Raw genomic sequence first — 12,788 nt, 5'->3', positions numbered from 1 at the left:
ATTCAATTTTATTTATGCACGTTTGCGGCAAAATATTTACAAATTCCGATTGTAAGGCGCATATTTTATTTACCTGAGCACAAAATGAAAATAAATCAGACACACAAACACACGCACAACAAATTTCATGTCAAAACAAAAATCAAATAGTTGTGCACACAAAACGTACAAAAACAAACAAACATTTGACTAGGCAGACGGAAAATTATTGGCATTACTAGTGGCCACGCGAGCTGCCACGCAAATTGTCTAGACAGTGGACCGTGGACATGGCCAATAAAGCAAATGCGAAAATAACCGTACATAAAAATTAACAATGGCGACGACACGGCAGCAAAAGAGTCCGAAAAAAGGAAAACAGGACCTAAGCCCAGCGACAGACGTTGACGGACAATGCTAAAATAGAAACAACCAGAGAGAACAACACGCCGCAGATTAAATGCCCTTATAGACACATGATATGGAAGTGCATCTATGTATTCGCTTTATTTTCAGCCGATTGTTTCTGTAGGAGCTATATGATATGGAGCTTTAAGATAAAGTATTGCGGGGCTCATAGGATTCGTCGCTGATATGAGCATGAAATCGAAAATGTTAAGATAAGTGAAGATATATTGACAAAAAAAAAAGACTTTTCCATACAAGTACTCATTTTCTAATCTGTTCTTTTTTCTATGTCAGCTATATAAAAAAGAGCTTAGTTCGAATGAACTCTGGCATGTGTTGCCTGCAATTAAAAGCTGGATCTATGCTAGGTTTCACGACGATAGATTTAAAACAGACAGACGGACATGGCTATATCTACTCAACTATGAATACTGGTCGTGAATGATATGCTTTCTAGATTCGCAAATACCTTCTATGCCTTACACGTATTGTGACGAAATAAAAAATACCTTTTGCGAGCGTATAAAAAGTAAAAATAGCTACTGTCTGAACTAGACCACTCACAAACGGAATGAACTGACATTTGCATTGGGTGGGCGGAGCGCGCCTACATTGTATGAATGAAAATCGGAAAATTCTAAGCAAATAACACTGCCAAAGAGACAAACAGAACAAATGTGTCCGCAAAATGAAAGCAAAACAAAGTTTGAGCCATGAAAATGGACTCGGTTTCAGGTTATTTGAGCGCTTGACCACATTGGATCTGCATGTGCGACTGTCTCCGTGTGTGTGCGGCGGGTCGTGTGTGTACGGGTTTGAGTGTGTGCGTTGTGTATGTGTGTGTGAGTGTCTGTTCAGTGAAATAAAAACGCAACAAAGCGCAATCATCATTATCGTTAAAAGAGGCGCTTACAAAACTAGACAAATTGCCACTTTAGAGGCCAGAGGCAAAAGCCAGAGGCTCCGAGGCAGCAGATTCAGCGGAAGTTGGCGGCAGCACGGCATTTGAACAACGGGCAAGGCTTCTGTAATGACCTCTGGGCAAATGCGGCAACAAAGAAACAGAAGCAGTTCGCACACACGCATACATGCGCTTAAAACCAAAATGGCGCACATTAGAGACCGCAGAACGCACAAGAGTATGCTAGAAAAGTGTGCGATGCCAGCAAACCAAAAACTGTGCAACTTGCCAAATGCCAACAACAAAACCAACCAGCAACAAGCTACATAAAATGCTCATAATCAACTGGACTCCGTGCCACAAAAGGCGAGTTTTGGCCTTAAGCAACAAAAAAAGAAAATAATAAAATAACAAAGCGAGATTTCAGCATGGAAAGTCAGCAAGTTGCGAGGCTTCTGCACGCTGATGGGACAGTTGGCTCATAAAAAAGGCATAGGCCAGCACTTTTAGGCTTAATTATAGACACGCACAACAACAACAAATACAACACACACGGCCCAAATGAGCGATTATGTGTCGAGCTTTGCCAAGGAATTCGTTTTTTTTTCTCCCTCTTCCATTTGTCCGGTCGCTGGTCAATTCACAGCCATCTAAACACTTGCGTAGAGCATTCATTAATTGCGACGATGTTACCGGCTTTTTATACACTTGGCGAGGGTATTTTAATTTTGTCATGAATTGTGTAAGGCACAGAAGGGCACAGCTCTGAACTTATAAAGCATAGAAAGATATAGATATCTCGGAATTGGCTGTATCGAAACTTTATATCAAATAGTTGCCATGCAATTAATCGCTCGAAAATTCAGTTCTTCTTAATACATTTTTTATATTTGAGGGCTTTTTGATCAGGACTGCTCTTACGATTCCTCCCATGCATTTATAGGAAAAACCTGTTTTGTCTAGTTCTATGTATCGAGATATCTTAGCTATTCACAAGCTTCACTATGCTGCTTACATACATAAAAATTTGATCAACATGGGACTTTTATCATATCGACAGAATTTGTCAAAAATTGGCTTGTATTGAAAATGGTTCTCTAAACATTTCTCTTATACATCTAGAAGACCGAATTACATAATATATCATACTTTTTCTACAGTGGAACATTTGAACAGCAATAAAGCGTTTGCATAAAAGCACTTCTAAGCTATATATGTGCAAGGGTATTTAATCTTCGGCGTGCCGTTTTTTTAATTGTTTTTTTGGCTTTCATTTTTTTCTTTTGTTCATGCAATGGCGACAGCAATTATTGTTACAATTAAAAAACCATTAGGCGTAATTTGGTTTTTTCTTTTTTGGTGTTGGCGGCAAAAACGGGACACGGCATTTCCGGCAAACGCAATGAAAACATTAACTTGACCAGAAATAGGAATCGATAAGCTCCGACTGCAGGCTTATTATAGTTTAACTATTTTGGTGCAATAGAACATTTAATATTTGACTTTTGATTAATTGCGGTCACAGCACAAAATGTTTGCGGCTACAACAGGAAAGTTCGTACTTATATTAAGCTTTTGGGCAACTGAAGATACAATGGAGATACACACAGAATAAGTTTTGCGTATTGCGGCAGAACAAAATTAAATTTAGCTAACAAAAACAATTTGACCAAAATTTCAAATTATAAAATTTAAATGCTAATTATAAAGAGCTACAGAGCTTAAAATATCTTATAAGCCTCTTCAGCAACATTATGTTCATAATAGTTATATCGTTTTATTGTAGCATTAAATACTAGTATCTGAGCTGATCAGCTCCAACAATTGTACTATCAGCATGGTAATAACTTGCTTAGCAAGTAACTAAAAAATAAAGAAAAAAATTAAAAGAATCATAAAATGTTTTCATTAAAAGACATAGAAACGATTTGACAGATCATTCCGACAACACTTTAAATACTTTAGGCAATCAGAGCAGTTATGCATCTAGACACATTTTTAAAATAGTCTCTAACAGTGCATAAAAATGCATTGTGAACATCAATAAACATACTTTTGTTGAAGTTGCAACAATTGAAATCGTTGTTTCACCTAAATCAAATATGCAGTAATAAGAAAGTAATTGCTTCATTCATTTAATGATCTGCAAATGTCTTTGTTGCCCCACTGAATGCCCAATAATTGAATGTGAAGTTATTATTATAAGTGGATAAGTCTTGGGCAATTTACCTACGACTCTACGACTCAAGTAGTTGACCGGAGAATGAGTACGTGGACATTCGCCTCGTTCATTATTATTTCTTTTGCATACCCTTACAAAGGGAATTCTGATTATGTCGCAAAATGTAAAATACTAAAATGGGTCTTTGCTTAGGTCCGTTTACATGTTCTACATTTCGCAGTCGGCCGGCTTGGTATTGTATTTCATGGGAAACTCAGTTGTTATAATGAATTTTGTTGTCTTGCAACTTCTGTCATTCAACATGCGTCTACTAAATCGTATTGTTCTATGGAAAGAATCGGTCGAAATGTGACTCTTGTGCAGGGAGAACTTTTTAAAGTATTTTGACAATACCTTGATCAATTACAATCTTCACTCTGTCTTTAACATATCAACCAAACTGTATTACAACTTATGGAGCATTATTTTTGCTAGTATTTTAAATAATGATCGGAAATAAAACGTTCGTATAGGGTCAACTATTTTCGAGAGTATTAAATCATCGACCTGCCGAATAAAATATTTCAGTTTTTTTTTTTTTTTTTTTTTTTTTTTTTTTTTTGAGGCTAAAAACCAGTTGCTTATTTATGCAAATAACTTTGTCCTATTATCGCACAATTACTACAATTTGACAAGAATTTAGAACAACTTTTTTGTTCGTTTCTTTTCTTTTTCGTACAGAATATTGGAATCGGCATTGTTTTTGTTGGCTGTAACCTGACATGCGATGGCCAAAAAGCGAAGCCGTTGATTGGCAGCTGTCGCTCGCACATGCAAAATGCGCGCCAAATTGCCCGCACCTGGAGCCCGCTGCTAAGCTCCAGCCTGGCCTGATTGCCGCTTCTGCTCCTGCTCCAACTGCCGGCTGGGTGTCAAAGGCGCTTAAATGCTTTGAGCATGCCGCGATAGTTGGTTGTTTTGGCTATTTTCTTGCTATTTTTTTTTTTTTTTTTTTTTTTTGTTTTCGTTGTAATTTTTCTCTGGCTCAGTTTTTGCCCGTTCAATGTTTTTTGGGTCTTTTGAGCTGTGCCGCTGTCGCAGTTACTGCCGCATATTTTCTTTTCATAATGACCAAAAACAGACGATGCGAAGTTTTGCGCAGCCTGAAATGCTTTTGAAGTTCTTTGTCGCAGCCGCGAAAAGGTGCGGGTCGAGCAGGGCTGCGGCGGAATAGAGGCAGAGCAAGGGCAATGGAAAATGACCTCGCGATGCGATGCGCTGCCCGGTTTTGTTTTTTGTCTGCCTTGCATTTTGGCCGTTTTCTACGTTGCTTTCTGGTTATTGTTGGGCCACGTTCCGGCATAAGCCAGGTGCTGCCGTTGGTTCTGCTTGCAGACTCTGCATTTTTTTGTTTTAACTTTATTTTTTATTGCATTTCAGCTGGGCTTAGCTCGCTGCTAAGTGGCAATAACAATTATGTTTTATGCAAATAGAATTTATGTTATGCATTTTTTGTTGCGCTTTTTCATTGCCATGAGCTTAAGTTTTCACAAGCTTGCGCTTACCCTACGCTGATCTACTTTTATGTTCGCATAGCAATTGGAATTTATTTGCAATTAGCCTGAGAATTCCCACAAATGATGGCCAATAACAAGAGAGCGAGAGATCTGTTATGTTGCAAGCAAGTCAAGAGTCAAGCGCCGCCAAGAGCTGGTCCAACTGGTCAGCCAAATGCAAACGACTTTGAGTTCATGAAATGGCGAACAAGACATAAAAAAATATATATAAAAAAATAAAACGAGCTGTGCTGGCAAATGCAAACAGGTACAAGACGCAGTATCGAGTACAGGCCCATGAATACTTAAGAGCTGAGGAGCTGACGCTGCCAGTTTGCCAGTTGATGCATATATAAAAATTAAAAAAAAAAAAAAAAAACCCAAACAAGGGACACTTGATGTTGCACACAACGAGTCAAACTAAATTTCAGGTTGTGGCACACACACTCAATAACATAACTTCGATATATATGTGAATATGTGAGTTATAGCTGATGCTGTTTGTATTTGTATATATTCACCTTGTGTGCGCGCCGCTGGCATGCAATTCACAATTTTGCAGTTCACAATCGACAACTGTCAAAACAATTAATTTTCTTTTTAATTTTAGTTACTGCACATACACAAACACACACAGTCACAATTTATTTGCATTAAGCACATGTCGTATTTTATACTGATGTATTTCTTATTATTTATATTCTACTTGTATTTGGCTAATACGAGTTAATTCTGGTTTTCATCCACACGCCACATGCAACATGCAACCGTTCGAAACGCGTTTGCAGCACAAACTGAAACTGTTTCTGGTTTCTGCTGCTGCTGTTGCCGTTGTCGACGTTCAAGTTGCCATTCCCGAACGTTTCGCATTCGTCAGCCACTTCGTCGGGCTTTCGTTCTCTTGCCATCGGCTGCGTGTCAAAGACAACAAACCAGTATTTCTGTTCACTCTCGCAGCTGGCAACGCTGCCCGCGTTTGGGCCATGTTACTGGGTACACTTGCCGGCTTTTTGTTTAACAGTTGTTTACGTTGCAGCGCGCAGGCGTTTGGCCCCGCCAGCTGTTAACTTCAATTGTCCACTGTTAAGGCACTGGCAGAATATGTTCCTGCATCAACTACCGACTGCGAGCTGTTTAGTGCTGGCATTGCATGTTGGCCAATCCAAAGGCTTATGTTTACACTGAAAACGTAATGCCTCCCCTTAATATGTAGCTGAAGAGCTCCATTTGCCCTCCGCTGCCAGAGCCACATTCATTCCTCTACTCAATTAGCACAGTTGCTCAGTTGCTTTCACACGCGCACTCTCAATTTCACAACGAAAAAGCACATAAATCTAGTGCACAGCACATAAATCCTTAGCCAAAACCTCACACTGTCAGGCAAACCCTGCCCATGTCCATATGGCAATGAGCACTACGAACTAATCGAGCAACGGGTAAAAATAAATTGGAAAACAAAAGGCTATACTGATGACCGCAGGGCTAAGTGACAAGCTCTCAGATCTATGGGCAATAAATTTTTAATACGGACTGCAGAATGGACTGAAACAGATCTTTGTTTAAGGTCAGCAAGAGCTTAAGTATAGGTACGATGATTCTTTCTATAAGCCAAGAAATGTGATCCAAGAAATGTCGTACAAGTTTGTAGAGTTAACACATAATTCAAACAAAAACGGTGTGTTCTTTATCTTTCATTATACAACCAAATATAGATGTAAACAAAATTATATTTTTCGATTTTAATTCTTGATTAATAGGCAATATATATTACAAATTAAATATATATATGAGCGTGGTTTAATAATATTAACGTTGGTTTTAGCAACATGTCTACCTGAACCAAGTACAGACTAGCTTTATTTTCCACTTATCTTTTTATTAAATACACCGTCTGCTCAATACATAAAAACTACGAGTATATTTTTGCGAGCAGCCTGTTTTGAGTTGTTTAATCTGACTCTTAAGGATTATCGCGAGTCAATTGCATCTAATTGCAACATTCCCACTCAATGGTTGATTAATAAATATATGGATATATTTCTTTACATAAAATATTTATTGATATTGTTCAATCAGAACATAAAATTAAACTGTGTGTGATTAAAAATATTTTTATGATAATTATTGTGACGGATTACTAAACGGAAATATAAATTGCGCAGCGCGTTTAGTGGCACGCAAATCAATTGCTATAAATCAAAGCAACCCGTTCCTCTGAGCAACACACGCAAATCGAGCAAATGGAAAACGTGCGGCATTTAAATATTTACGAGTATTTTCATGCAGATTGAATGGGAAACGCTGGCTGATTAATTTGTGGCCAAGTCGAGTGATTGGCCATAAAAAGGAAATCATTAGGCATTAAGACATGTGCATAATTTATGCGCAAATTAATAATGGCACGTAGCCAATCATTTGAATGCCATTTAATTAATTTCGCCACAAACTCCCACACACACACACACACACACAAGTTTCAGACAGCTTCAATTACGTATTGCGCGTGTCTCAACAGACTGTTGTGCGTTCATATGTTTTGCCAGCCATCAAAACTGAAACTATGCACATTGCCGGGGCAAGTTAAGTTAAGGAGAGGACATAAGCCACTGGAGCGGTAGCCATGACGAAAATACTTCCAAGCGGTTACGTACATTCATCAATGAAATCAAATAAATATATCGTTTGAGCCCAGGTAAGAGTTGGATAAGGGCCAGGTGGCTGGCACAGCAGCTTAAGCCACTGTGCCCCGCTGCGATGCACGCATATAAATAACCAATGATGCGGCATTTATCTGGATACGACTTACAACGGCCCCACAATCAGTCTCAGCTTACGAGCCAGCAGCAAAGCAGGCAGCAGTAGCTAAACGGGCCATTGAAACTGAAGACGTCCATTGTTGGCCCGGCTCTTCTCCTTACTGGGGGCTAAAAGGGATAAACGTTTAGCATGGCCTGCACGATTTTTATACCCTGAACCGAGTGAAACTGGCCAAGAAAGGGTATATTGTTTCAGAGCAATTGTACATAACAGACTACATATATATATTTTATATATGCTGGAGTATTATTATTGAGTATTATTGACTGCAGTTAATATGAACTCTTCGATCTAGAGACTTCAAATTGGAATTTAGTTTCTCCTATTCAAACCATGGAACAGTTCGACAACTATAGATTTTCAGTCAAGGTTTACCTGACCTAAAGGCAGCAAATGTATGATAGCATAGCCTTGATCTTTGCTTTATGCATACGGAAGTACAGGGCATCTTCTAGTCAGCCAACCTCAACTGGAGCACCCGTTACTTGTTATGTAAGGCATGTTTTTGTTGTTGCTGCTACTCGCTTTACCGCCCACAATCTCTCGCTCACTCTCTGCTTTGGTCCTGCTCGTGTGACTGTTTCGCGTCATTTGCTCTGATCCCAGTGGTAATTTTGTGGGCCGTGCCCATTGGCCCGCCCACATTTCAACTGTAACGCAACACGCTGGACAGCAGTCGAATTTCATTTGATTTGACGCAACATCGTTTCTGCCTTTGTGACTTGCTGGCAGTGTCTAAAGTTGTCAAAAAAGAAAAAACCTAACTAAACTAACAATAAGTGCCAAAAGGCTGTGCAACAGCAGCAGCAGCAGGAGCAGCAGCTCGACAAGCTCAACAGCTATGCAGCTGCCACACCTGGCAGCAGCCCAACTCTGGTTGCTGTTGGCCCTGGCCCACTTGAGCGTTGCACAATGGCGCTTGGCAGCTTGGCAGTGTGTTAGTTTGTCAAAACAGAATATCGCTTACCAAGTCGTTTGGCAATTTTTCTCAATTTTCACATAGAAACCGAAAAATACCCGAGCATCGGGCATCGAAAGGCTGCGAAATTGCATCTGCAAGTGCTTTCGTCTTGGCAGACTCGCAGCACGCTGACTTGATGTTTGGGCATCCAATTCGAAGTGCACGTCTCCTTGGGGAAGCGGGCGTCCAAAAGCGAAGAGATTTTCACATACACACACACAGGCACAAACATACACGCACAGACCGAGTCGGCTATTGTGCTGGTCTGCTTTGGTTCTGTTGGGGTTCGGTCTGGTCTGTTGCTGCACGATTGCTCTTTGGCGATTTGGGAGCTGGGTGCGGTGGCTAGTCACACGGACGTGCACAGAAACAAAGCACAAATTGTTGTATGTAATTGTGCGTTACTCATACACATCAACACGCGCCACACACACACACACACACACACACACACACGCTGGCTCACCTGCTGCTGCGTGCGGCGAATTCCATTGCATACTTGCCGGCGCGCGCTCGTTGGCTGTGCAAATAAAAAGTGATATACGCGCGACACTGAATGAATATTAATCGCCTTTTTTGCCCCGGCATCTGGCCATTCTGCTGCCGCTGCCACAGCCTCAGCCGCAGTCACTACCTTAATAATACCTTCAGCTTGACGCCAGCTTTGGCCCAGCTGCTTGGCTGATTTGGCAGCTTAAATGATTTCCGCCAACGTTTCAATGTGTGCGTGTATGTGTGTGTGTGTATGCTTAGCTGGATATATCAGTAAGTATGTGTGATTTGTTGAATTTGACAAAATTTATTAGTTTCAGCGCCAGCCTATTGTTTATCGTGTGGGTAGCAAAGCTTCGCTTGTTTTCACAGTCCTTTCAAATACTTGGCCAACATTTTATTGAATTTCGTTTTATTCGTCTGCCATTTTGTGTAAATTGCTTTTAGTCTCTGACCCGAACGAGCAGCTTTTTAACGGCTGTTAAATTCAACACTTTTTTGTATAAATTTACAGCTCCGAGTTAATTCCACGCACAAAGAAAACGGCGGCGATCATAAAATGGGCTGAGGTGTCCTTTTTGCGCAACACTCATGCGAAACACAACATGTTTTACTTATTATGTCCCCCTTCTCGGGGGAGCACAGCTTGTCAAGAGGGTTAAAAGCCGGACCCCTTCCCTAACCACCTCCCTCCCCCAGCGTTTCACAAGTAGTTCGCACCTTTGTGTGGCTTCGACGCTCGGCAAACAAATTTTTGGGCAATTCAATTTGGGTTTTTCATTTCACACTGGTTTTTTAATGAATTTTCTGTTTTGGAAACTCTTGCAGAACGGGGCAGTCGCATTAAATTTCAGCAGAATCGCCGGAGCTAAAGGCAGAGGTGTCAACTGCTGCCAGAGTTGTTGACACCTTCGTTTGGCCAGTGTAGTGTGTAGCACTTGGACAGAGTTGCCGTTGTGGCAGACAGTTTTTGCCGTGTTGCCATCAAATTTATAGTTAATTTTCAATTCAGCTGAACACGTTTGAATGAATGGATTTTGTGTTTTGAACAGCAACTGTGGGTTGGGCGTTCAGGTGGCAATGTTATGTCAAAGCCAAACTTCGCAGACAACAAAAGCTCAGAGGGCAGACAGCCGAGCACACAGTAGCGCCACCGTGGAGGGGGCTTCCCGGCTGCTATTTAGCGAACGGAAGTTTTGCCCGCAGCTGGATTTGGGCAAGTTTTGTGTGAGTTTTGTGCTCAGCTAATTGCAACCCCTCCATAAGCTTGCCAAAGCTACGCCTGTGTGCCGCAGTGTATGTGTGTGTGAGTGTGTGTGTGTGTGTGTGTGTGTGAAAACGCAAATAAAAATGCACAACAAAACTAATCTGCAAGTGAACCCGATGAACAGCACACACGCACACATTCACGTGCATACACAGTCAGACACACAAGAGCAATTTGTTTGCGGCACACACTATTGTTGCATTATTATTGTTTGCTGGCTGCGTCTGGCTTGGTGGCTGCCCCCCTCCCCCCTCCCCCTGCTGCACGCCCCTGCCCAGACAAGTCCTTGGTGAAGCTGCGTTGTTGCGACAGTTGCAGCAACACGCAGCACATGTTTGCCGCCTTGTCGGGCCGCGTTGCCACTTTATCCTAACTCGTTTTGTCCATTTTTTTTTTGCAGGTTGTGTATATATATGTGTGTGTGTGTGTGGCCTGTCCTTGCGGTGTATTTAACCTGTCTGCTCGTTGGATTACGACAACTCAGCCACGGTTAGACAAACACACAGACAGAGGGAGACAAACAAACAACAACGCATGTATCTATTCATATGTCACTTTGGTGCATGCCTGCCTGCGTGTGTATGTGTGTGTGTGGGTGTGAAGGTGTGTGTGACTATACAGTGGTAATGCAATACGCATGCAATGTGCCACATACACCGCAACCCCGCAGACGCGTGCCTGCCACAGCCGCAGCTGATACTGCGACTGGTGCTGGGCTCCACTTCTTTAGCAGACATTTTAACGCTTATTTTAGTTTTGGCTACGCTTCCGGTTACACACTCACTCACACACACATTGCACAAGCGTCGACGTCGACGTCGCATTGCGTGTTCTTTTCCAGCTCAATTGCATTTCACACTTAGCAGTTGGCAGCGATTCCCTTCGGCTTTGACTGCCAGGCGTCAACTTTGTGGCCTCCCCTTATAAGTTACCCGCCTTTCAGACCCAACCATTAGTCAACTAGGTTTGGCATTTGGTATTGAATGCAGCTTTATATTTTATACAATTTCAACTATCTGATTATATACATATTTATGAGCATTTGTCTTGCGGTTTCGTCGCATTTCTTGAAAATCCTGCAAGACAGCGTTTATAAAATAACACCAGAAACCTAAGCAAATATGATACAAAAGATTATTCATTGCGTGCTAAAAGTGCTCCAGTCGAGTATGCCCGACTGACAGATGCCATGTGCCCAACTCCAAATAGATTTAAACGTAATTTCCACATTTAAAACCTACTTTCTCCCAACATTACATTGGAATTGGAAGATAATTTCTTAAATAAATGCTGTATATATTTTCCTATTTCTATAAACAGTTTAGATGATTCAGAAAGACGTATAGAGAAAATTAAATTATCTGCATTTGGTTAAATTCAAAATGTGATTTATGATGATGTAGGAGCTAGCTACAGTCTTCTAAGATCGACGCTCTTTAATATACGGAAAATAATAACCAGTAACAGATCTACATGACATTGTCGACTGTGCTGTCAAATGTGGAATTGCTTCTAATTCTTTTTAATGGGCACAAGGTACAAAAGAAAACATTTGTAGTCAGCCCACCTGATATGGTGTAAAGCAACGAAATGATCAGCAGGGAATGTTTCGTATAGCGCAGTATGTGGAACCAATAGTATAGACTTTTATAGACTAAAGCATATACAAAAACAGCAGCGATAAGCAGCCAAGGCGTAAAGTACCAGCGATTACACTACGAAAAAAAAAGGCGCAATTTTTAAGAAAACATATTTCATGGAAATACAAATTGATATCCAACTCACTTTAATGGAACCCACAAATAGCAGCAAGCTGGCAAAAACCTGCAGCAGACATATATGATTCATAAACAGCTGATCTGTAATTTCCTTATCTAATTAATTTGTTATCAGTCTAGGCAAGGGCTTAGCACATTTACCCTGCTTGTGTTGCAGACCCTCCACGAATACAATGACTACCATTGAGACGATCAGGGAGAGCACCGCAATTCCAAGGCGTGCGTTTCTGCTCGAGCACCTGAGACACATTTCACAGAGCGCGCTTTGAATAACCGAACCTAATTCGGGCAACACACTTTAAGAACTGAACGATATTGCGACACAAATCGTTGCTGGAGGTACTGACGCATAAATTATTATTACTATGTGCTCCTTATCAAAATGAAATGCAAATGAGTTTTTTAATGCCACATATAAAATATTTGCAATATATATTTTTACAGGAAATAACATGAATGAACAGTCAT

The 12,788-nt window shown here is 40.9% G+C and overlaps 2 protein-coding genes and 1 long non-coding RNA gene across 5 annotated transcripts in view; all 3 read right to left on the bottom strand.

The window, feature by feature from the left end:
• Positions 1-5,702, bottom strand: part of LOC115761027 (semaphorin-2A) — a 55,665-nt gene extending 49,963 nt beyond the window's left edge. For 2 of the 3 annotated variants that reach the window (XM_030702638.1, XM_030702639.1), the window contains exon 1: positions 5,527-5,701. The gene's annotated coding sequence lies outside the window, so the exon portion shown is untranslated. Of the gene's footprint in view, positions 1-5,526 lie in introns of all 3 variants that reach the window. The other variant, XR_004017701.1, reaches the window with a different exon arrangement.
• Positions 5,703-8,075: 2,373 nt separating this feature from the next.
• On the bottom strand, positions 8,076-9,548 carry LOC115761030. Its single transcript, XR_004017702.1, has 3 exons — positions 9,250-9,548; positions 8,790-9,128; positions 8,076-8,557 (listed from the first exon to the last, which is right to left on the bottom strand). It is a non-coding gene; the product is annotated as an uncharacterized LOC115761030 (long non-coding RNA).
• A 1,992-nt stretch (positions 9,549-11,540) lies between these two features.
• On the bottom strand, positions 11,541-12,599 carry LOC115761029. Its single transcript, XM_030702643.1, has 4 exons — positions 12,462-12,599; positions 12,328-12,401; positions 12,110-12,257; positions 11,541-11,653 (listed from the first exon to the last, which is right to left on the bottom strand). The coding sequence occupies exons 1-4, from the start codon at positions 12,568-12,570 to the stop codon at positions 11,541-11,543; spliced, it is 444 nt and encodes a 147-aa protein (XP_030558503.1). The 5' UTR covers positions 12,571-12,599.
• Between the last annotated feature and the right edge of the window lie 189 nt (positions 12,600-12,788).

This window comes from Drosophila novamexicana, unplaced genomic scaffold (genome assembly GCF_003285875.2).
Source record: "Drosophila novamexicana strain 15010-1031.04,08,12 unplaced genomic scaffold, DnovRS2.1 tig00000462-arrow-pilon, whole genome shotgun sequence".
Taxonomy (NCBI): domain Eukaryota; kingdom Metazoa; phylum Arthropoda; class Insecta; order Diptera; family Drosophilidae; genus Drosophila; species Drosophila novamexicana.
Note: the sequence above shows the minus strand (reverse complement) of the source record. Positions and strands in the feature narration are given on the sequence as shown.